Below are 9240 nucleotides of genomic sequence, written 5' to 3' on the forward strand. Positions count from 1 at the left end.
AGTGATGAAGAAAGGAAAATGGTGCAAAGATAAAATATTCAAGACAAAAATCATCACAACCAATCTCACCGGACATGACCAACAAACTGCAAAAATCCCCATTTGTATTTACACAAAAATGGAAAAACTACTTCTATGATTGAAGGGGGTACTACATGTTTGGTGTTAGACGCGCTTTAAACAGAAAGATGATGTGGCACAAATGGGTCAAAACAAAATAGTAATTTTTTTTATTTTTGTCAAAGAAAATTTGATACAAAAGGGCATATTGGGTGCCCATTAATAATTCACAAGTACAAATCTGTATTTTTACCCAGTATGTAGAGACATAAGAGATTAAGTGGCTGGATAAGCTACAGTTTCCCTTAAAAGCACTTTGAACAGCGACTGAACCAGAGTTGGAGTCAATTTACTTTAGTCGTTAAACTACAGCAACGCACAGAATTCGTCAGCAGATTGCATTTGTAAATTAAAAGTCACTTTGTAGAAAATTGAACATCGTAGAGATATTTATGTTTGAGAGCTTGGATCAAATGGCACAGCCCTGACCCCCACCCCCCAATCGTATACAGATGGGTTGAAGCAAAAAATGATTAGAGTCTGAAAAGTCGTTCAGGAGGAAATTGTACAATGTATTGAGTTAAATAAATCAGGCACAGTCCCTGAGAACTTCAAGCCCTGTACACAGTTTTCTTATAGTTTCTTTTAACTGAAGGTGATTTGATTCCAACCCTGGTGCAAATCTTGACTTTTTTTTTTTTTTTTCAAACAAAAACTCCACAAAAGAAAAACCAAAAAAAACACCTGAAAACATTGCATCCTTTCACCATGGCCGCACACAAAACGAAATCCTGATTTGAATATTCATTAATAATTAAGATTTGACCTCAACAAGGCACTGCATGTGTCCTGCAGAAAACCAAAACACGACGACAGGAGGACAACGCGAACTGCTGACATGACACAACAACGTCGATCAGTTCTGGAAGTTTAACACGGAGAAGGACAAAACAAAAACATAGGATACATTCTAAGGGTTACAAAAGGCGCTCAGCATTTCTGTGGCCTGTAACACCGCTGTCAGTTGAAATTATACACTGAATTTTAGGGTTTCCATAGACCTAAAGACAAAGGAAATAAAAGCTGACTGAGTTATGTGGTTCTCGCACATCCACATGAAAGTTTGAGGCTCCCAAAGGCTACGCTGCAATACATGTACAACCTTAGAGAAGCTACGTTTCCTGCGACACGGAGATGTCCGAAATCTAAACTGACGTGACAGAAGGACGAGAGGATTTCTTTTTTGCATCATATTTGCCAATGCAAAGGTTGCACATGCACAACAACAGGTCAGACAGGGAAATATATTCTCTAAATGTGCTACTGATGAGAAGGTCATTTACAAACAAAACACTTCTATCTACCAACGCATGATTGGCTTGGATTTACCAAGTAAAGGTTTGGGCGTAAAGTCCCTTCCTGACAGCAAAAAAATTAAATGAAACATTTTGTACCATATTGTTTCTATTGACCCCCCCTCTTTTTAAATAAATATGAAATTCAACATTTTGTATTTTTAACACATGCACCCACGCACATTAAAACCCAGTACTTCAGGAATGCAAAAAAACCATGTTAGCTCACATAAGTACGAGAAAACAAAAGTTGGACAGACATTTCTATCTACTATAATGAATGACACGGAGCAGGACAGTTTTTCATGTCAAACTCTAGGTGCATGATGAGAAAACGTCTTTGTTATTGCTGCTGATTTCAACTGAAATCCATGTGGTTTCTACATAACCAAGGCAAAGAGTAGTATGTGAAGACGGAGCCTGATGCGACACTTGTAGAAAAACAAGAAGGAATTGATCTTTTGGGGGGGGCTGAGATAAGATAACTCCTCCCTTTACCTGGTAGAGGTCGTTGATTTAAGGCATAAACGATCACTTTTTTGAATTGATCTTAAGTGCATATACTAAACATTTACACCACGCTCCAGTTTTGAATTCCTATCAAGAGTCCATCACTTCCACTTAACCCTTCCTGAAGACATCACTGCTCTACACGGATTCGACTGCTAAAAGCTTGAAAACAACAAATCACACTGAATGGTTTGTGTGTTTTTTTAGAAAACATGCAATTTAGGGTGTTTGATTGTATGGTCTGTGAGGATCTATTGAACTTATTTAGTCTACAGGCATCTGGTGAACATGTCTCACTAGAACCCTCGGCAGAAAAAGTTGAAATAAGAAAAAAGAAAAAGGTGCTCTGTCTTCAATCATTTTCTAAACCTGTAAAAACCTATCATCGACCTACACGATACCCACAGAATGCCTCTAAAACACTTACACTCTCATACATGGTTGCATCAAAAACACATTGATTTAAGACTTTGCTCTGAACACCTGAGACTATAATGGCTAAACGCCTAGCTAACGAATAGAGAACAACATATTCAGTATGTTTTCGACCACTAGCATAACTGCAGCGGGCCGTCATCCCCCTGGTTTCCTGCACACCAACAAAACATCTGGACTTTTTAGATTTGAATTGCTTATTCATCCTTCAAACCCACATTATTGGTCACACTGTGGAGTCTCCATCTTTGTCCTTTAGACTAGCAAAACTGGCTTTAGACAGGACTTTTCTCCACACGGTCATAGGAAAATTTGTTTTGAAGAAGAAAAAAAAATCTCAATATCCACAATGTCATCATAAGTCAAGCTCTATATACAGCCCCATACAGGCTGCCCATCTGTTGCTCAGAGGGTTTGCAGAGTAACTAAATATGAACCTTTAGCTATTCATTACAAAATCTTGTTAATCCACTGTAGGAGACTGTGGAACGTTGTGCAAATCTTGTCACTTAATTGGGTCAATAATACCTCGAGTGTTAGAGAAACCAGTCGGTCAGGATTCCAGTGTTTCAGAAAAAACGAATAATTGACGGAGTAGCCTTTACTTTTGCGCTAATGACTTCAATCATTGTGGAAAAAAACGAAATGCAGTGTGAAAACTGACGCTTTTGGACAGCCCAGCACTCAATCTGCACTTCTCATAATGTTGGTTTCATTGAAGCGGCTTCAGCAGTGGGATGCAAACTTCCCCCCTCGAGACTGAGACTTCTTACAACCAGCCTTATGAATCGTAGCATTGAAGCTAATCAGCGTTAAGGAAACCAGTCCTATGAGTCCACACTCAACACGCAAACACCTGCACAAACCACTTGGATGAAACATTATCGATAACAACAACAACAAAACGCACTTGGTACAAAATAACATTCATATAAATAATTTAAATAGCTATACTAAAGCTAGAGTCTCGGTCTAGAATTTAAATGGCCAAAGAGAAGTGCTAATAATGTGCTGTACAAATTTGGGAACTGAGATTTTTGTAGTTTGGGTTTTGGGGATCACAGGTAATTACTACACACAACATTTCCCCACACTGCACACTGAAAACATTAAATTTGGATTATTTTTGACAAAAATTGCCCATAAAATGTTGATTTCCAGTCCTCTCTTAGAAGCCCCAGAGGACAGAGGAAAAGTCCTGAATCCTGGAAGCCCACATGCTCCTCCTCGTCTTCTTCATCTAACTGTCACCCAAAACTTGCGATAGGTCACCAAAGTCACAATCAAACAGTTCACTGATGCCTTCATGGTCCTCCAGTCCAAAGTGGTAGTCGTGACTGTGGGGGGGTGATAGATTGATGAAACCGTCTAATGGGAGAGGAAGGCCATCTCCGCTCAGGAAGTCAGAGGAGGACAGGGGTGAGAAGTCAAAATCGGGAATGTCACCGAGGCTGGGGAACGGGTCGCCTCCAAGAAGGGACTCTGTTACAGAAAGTGTCAGAAAACAATGAACCGCGGTAACATTTGTTGTTGCTGAAATAGAGCAATAGGTCATTAAGAACACACAGATAAAAATATTTTGTGTTTGAGACAGTAGAGAAACACATTTTGACATGTCAGGGCCCAAAATACTTTTATTCTGTGTATTTTTAACATTACTTACAGTGAAAGTACTATTGAACTACTAATTTACATGTTGAACAATGTGGGACAAACAACAAGAGTGTGAAGGAGCTGCACATAATAGTTGTGTTGAAATTAATTATTAAATGCCATTTTCCAGTTTGAATTTCAGTCCCGCCTCTTTCGCTACGTAGTCAAAATGGTGGCGATGGAGAGCGTTGAGTGTTCAGCGATCCACACTCAATGGTTTGGCCGTTTTTTAAGCGCGCGACCGGAGAAATGCCGTACACTGGATTTTACCGACTTCCACCCTTAAAAAAGCCAGTTTGATGGTGGAAGTGCGTGATTTACACACTCTATTACACAGCAACAAACTTAACAGCACGATGGGTAGTCTTGGACAAATGTTAAATCACTGACAGCCAATCCCCACTGAGAGCGTTTTTAGAAGAGTTTTTGACGGCCGTCACGAAACAATCGATTGTATTAAATGTATCAATCCACAGTGACTCCAAGTCTACTTTTTAGTGTAAGTGTAATTGCACAAATACACCCCTGTATAAGTGTTTTAACATATTAACCGCGTCTAAATTGATTGATCAAGGCTCCCAGTCTGTCAGTGAGTTTGTGTCTGTCACTACAGGCAGATCCCTCCCACTCACTGTGGTGGGCACAGAAATAAAATCAATAAATTAATACAAAAACACTGTTGATCTCTTTCCATACATTATGGATTATTATTTTGGTTCAGTCAGCCTGGTAAAGGCCGGTTAGCCAGCCGCTGTCCACTGCTACTGACTGATGGACATAGACTCAGTCGGTGTGTATTGAATGAAAGAACACCTAGCACACGGCTCACATGCGGTCTTTGGTCCAGCACCTCTTACCAACTGGGAAAGACGTACACAGTATCTATCTGCTTTTGACTCATTTGACTCAAGACAATTCATGTTTTCAGTTTATTAAGCTGCATCCTGGCAAAGGTTTAAATGTTGGAGCACATTGAGCACATGCAAGTGGATTATGCAGCAGGAGTGGCTTAAGAAGGCTCTATTGATACTTTTTGCCATCACAAATTCATTATAACCGTCATTAATTAATGTTGATCAAAGCTGCTGTTCAGCTACCCCTAACTATTCTGGGAAACATTTTTATACATTTTTTTCTAAATGTAAATGTGTTTCCTGACAAATGTGAACACTCACCTGTGTCACCACCTAACACCAGTGATGAGGGGTCCTGCTGGGAGGCTGCCGTCACTGTGGATGACGTTGACGCTGGTGACGATAAACCCACTTCCAGGGCGGCTGTAGATGTTGTGGCTTGTGATTGGTCTGTGGGTTGTGTGGGAGGCTTGACCAGGGAGGGATCAGTATTGGGTTTGGAGGGACTACTTCCTATTACGGGGCTGCAGACGCCAGAGTTGTCTTCTGGACACAGGAAGACGTCGATTGGACCCCTCGTACTCTTCAGCGACACCTGGTAACCCTGAGAGTTGTAGACAAATATGCACCGCCAGGTGAAAACCTCACAACCTCAAAGTAAACACGTTTCAAACAGCTGAATGACCTCCAAGGCCCGTACCTTGCTGGGTTCTGAAACTTGCATCTGGGTCTCTGGTGGAGCTCTGATCACCATGACCAGCTGATCCGGGGAATCAAATGACTCTCTTAAGTCCTGGCAGCGCACATAGCCCAACGTGATGAACACAGCGGTTAAGGAATACAATATAGCAGCAACTTGACTGACAGAGTCCAAGACAAAGCGTTGCTGTCTATGCTAGCTGGCAAAATTAAACAGGTTACTAAAACTGGTGAAAAGGATATTTCTTGTTCTGTGGGTCCTCTGTGAGCAGTCGGAGCTGTAGGTTGCATTTGGAAATGAGCTCATCCAGCTGCTCTTCAGCCTCTGTGAGGTCACACACCTCCCTCTGTAACTCCTTTTGGCGGGAAACCAATGTTGCGTCGACTCGGTTACCACTACAGGGGAAGACAGAAATTTTAAAACAATTTTGATTTATGGACCTCAAGCCTTACTTCCAAGCCACTTTTTCATATGCCACTGCTTTAATTAGGCACGGCCTGCTCTGGACTGAAATTCATGTTTTTTATTTACTGTATTTGTGCCATGCACTAATAACAGCCTTTCGCTGCAATTTTCTTTCTGCATGTTCTGCAGACATGGTGACTATCATTGGTCAAGTTTCCCTCAGCACTCTCATTTAAACCAAAAACCAAAACCAAAACGCAGCCACACTTCATACTTAAACTCTCTTAGAAGGCTGAAACTGCCTTCCGTAATTTCTTCACTGACAAAAAAAAAACCCACGTTGCTGCGCCTGCATCTGGGAGACTGTTAACTTTGGTTGATGCTGCAGTATGTACCGTGAGTTTTGTGTGTGGTAATCATACACAGTTTTAACGATAATTCAAATTTAACACTTTAATACTAAACTACGAATATGCCAGGAATCGTACCGCGGTTTATGATGAAACGTGTAACCATTTCATCCCTACTCACAGCCATTGAATGTTATTCTTGGACTTCTTAGAGATGAGCTGGATTCCCTCCAGGACGTTAGTAATGTCGTAGATGCGTCTCTTCTGGACATCCAAGACCTGCGAGGCCCAGTTCAGATCCACCACGCCGTCAGCTGACTGGGACAACAAGTCCAGAAAGCGCTTGGTGGTCAGGTTCAAGGAAGTGTCATACCGTGACTTCTCCGTTGTGGTTCGGGGAACTGGAAAGGGAACACATATGGGTTTGAAAAATTTGGTTTGGTTTGGTTTAGTTCCTTAAAAACTACGCCCCTCAAGCACAGACTGAGGCAGCAGTGAAGGAGAGCAAATTCAAACTCAAGAGAGGAATCAAAACAGTCCCGGAAGAAATCAATTACTAATTAAAAAAACGAATTCTATTTCCAAGTGTAATACTCATATACTTTTTAAATGTAATAACAAATAATGCAAGCTCTGATTCCAGTTTATTGCTTATAACTTTGATTTTATCAGCCACCCAAAGCATAAATAACATATCACTTTAAACTAGAGTTCTTTTGTCAGATACACCTCTGAGTTACCTGAGAAATAAGTTTCTCTACTGGTTTAACTCCTTTTAAGAAATCTGGAGAAAGTGTCTGACAGGGTCTATGTCTTGTTCTTGTTGGTAGTTTTTAAATGAACTATTTGGTACTTATCACTTTATGGCGTGTGTCCTAGCTTGTCTTTGTATAACTGTCCTGTCTGTCTGTAACTTTGTGTCCTATTGCTGTCGTGTCTCCGTCTATCTTGAGCATGAGACCCTGTGTCTCCATGAGATAACCTGTATAAATAAAATAAAAATAGATACACTGGGATAGTCTGGTGCTACTCTGGGAGTGTTTCAGTACTAATGGAGTCTCAGGGGGACGATGAAAGAGCCTGTCTCACTTTTACCCGGTACAAATCTGATAAATTGTGTAATTTTCAAACATTCCAGAAATTACAAAATTATTGGTGAAGTTAAAACAGAGGCCCTTTGATTCAACTGCAGTGAAAATACAATGACTTCACCAAGACTGTTTGGTTAATGAAGAACTACAAAACACAAGCCCTGACTTTTACACTCCAAGTATATTTTCTGTTTGTTGTGCATGTTGTGAGGTCTGACCACCATAAGCAAACATTCAAAGCTCTTTCGTCATGTTTTGAACCCCACAGATTGATCATGGTCAATAAGAGGGAGAACACAACATAAATCAATCAATAAATAATAACGGCTGCCGTCTTCTCGTATCGATCTTTTGTCATAACAGGCCGATAGTTTTTTACGATTTTTTCTGATACTAGTCAGCCGGCTGAAGACAACTACAAGTCTGCAGGCTGTTGTCTGCTGATAAAGGGACAGCTGTTTGTAGGACAATGGCGTCTGTAGCAAAGGTCAGAGTTTCACATGCTCACATGCTGACGTGTTGCTTCTGCTGTGAATTTTGCGTAACAATGACAGAAAAATTAGCGGAATAAGCTGTGTGTGTGTGTGTGTGTGTACCTCTGGGAGGGGCTGGTGTGGAGGGTGATGCTTGGCCTATGGACGGTCGAGTGGTGCTGACATACTGATGGTCACTATCCAGGTCCAACTTCCTCTTTACCTGAAGAAATACAAACGGTTGTAGAAATAAAGTAATTGTCAAAACTACCATAAGCATACTACATGATGCTACAAATATCAATGTCAATAATCAGAAAGCAAAGCCAAAACAACCTAAAGAGAAACCCCCTGCTGAATGAAAAGCAAAATGTCTTAAAGCAACAGGTGAATGAACTGTGTGTTGTAACGCGGGCGGAGGCCCATTTGTGTTAACATTTCATCATGTTAAAGGAAAACTCCTCAGCTAACCACCTCCAGTGTTGCTCTTTCACTTTCTCTGACCTGCATCTCTCCCCCTTCTCCCCACAGCTCTCCTTACCGGAGGTCTTCCCAGAGCCGGTCGCCTCTTGTCCTGGATGCCCACATCGACCGGGCCCTGTGGCGTGGCAAACAGCAGGATTTCCCCCGTGCTGGTGGGGGCAGTGGCCGGGTGGATACCCTCATTGCTGGGGCTGGTGATAATCACTATCTGGTGGTTCTCACTCAGGTCAATACTCCCAGAGTTCAGCAGGGTCTCAAAGTCAGCCAACAGATCCTCTGATGTCTGCCCTGTTATCAGAGTCTCTGACATTGCAGTGTGTCACTTGAGTACCCCTTCACTGGACTTTAGGGGTCGCAAACAAAACAACACCCTCACTGTCAACACCCACTTGGATTTGCTGCACTCTGTGAAATAAGTAACAATGATGAAACTTTCTGAAAGTTTGCTTGCAGGCGTTCAAAGGCAGCTGGAACATCTCCTTACGAAGTTTCTCTCTTGTCCACTGTAATGCTTATAAACAAGCTACTACACACGCTTTATAACTGAGAATATTACTTAAATAACCTGTAATAAGCTAGCTGCTAGAACTATTTTACAGCATGTGGCGAAACAACAAGACAGGATATGATGCCAAACAGGAAATTTGGCAAATAAAATAATATTGCTATATGCATACCAACTCTGCGTCTCAGCTGCGGATATATTCGAGTTGAAAATGAGCCGTGGCAGCATTTAATACTGGAGGTTAGCGAGCTAGCAAGCTAATCTTTTGTTTTCATCTGTCCTGGCAGTACAGTAGAGCCGCGAGGCCTGCTCACACTGTCCTTAACACAACTACCAGCCCTGCTAACGAGCTAGCTTGTGTCCTCA

The 9240-nt window shown here is 41.5% G+C and overlaps 1 protein-coding gene across 1 annotated transcript; it reads right to left on the reverse strand.

Annotated features, from left to right (window-relative positions):
- Positions 1–3600: 3600 nt before the first annotated feature.
- Positions 3601–8728, reverse strand: e2f1 (E2F transcription factor 1; the record flags this gene model as incomplete). The annotated part of the gene is given in 7 exon segments (XM_083919340.1): positions 3601–3842; positions 5189–5471; positions 5568–5681; positions 5791–5962; positions 6504–6723; positions 8010–8109; positions 8428–8728. Coding segments are annotated over 7 exon segments (1383 nt in total). The 5' UTR covers positions 8680–8728.
- Positions 8729–9240: the final 512 nt, after the last annotated feature.

This window comes from Echiichthys vipera (assembly GCF_963691815.1).
Source record: "Echiichthys vipera genome assembly, chromosome: 9".
Taxonomy (NCBI): Eukaryota; Metazoa; Chordata; class Actinopteri; order Perciformes; family Trachinidae; genus Echiichthys; species Echiichthys vipera.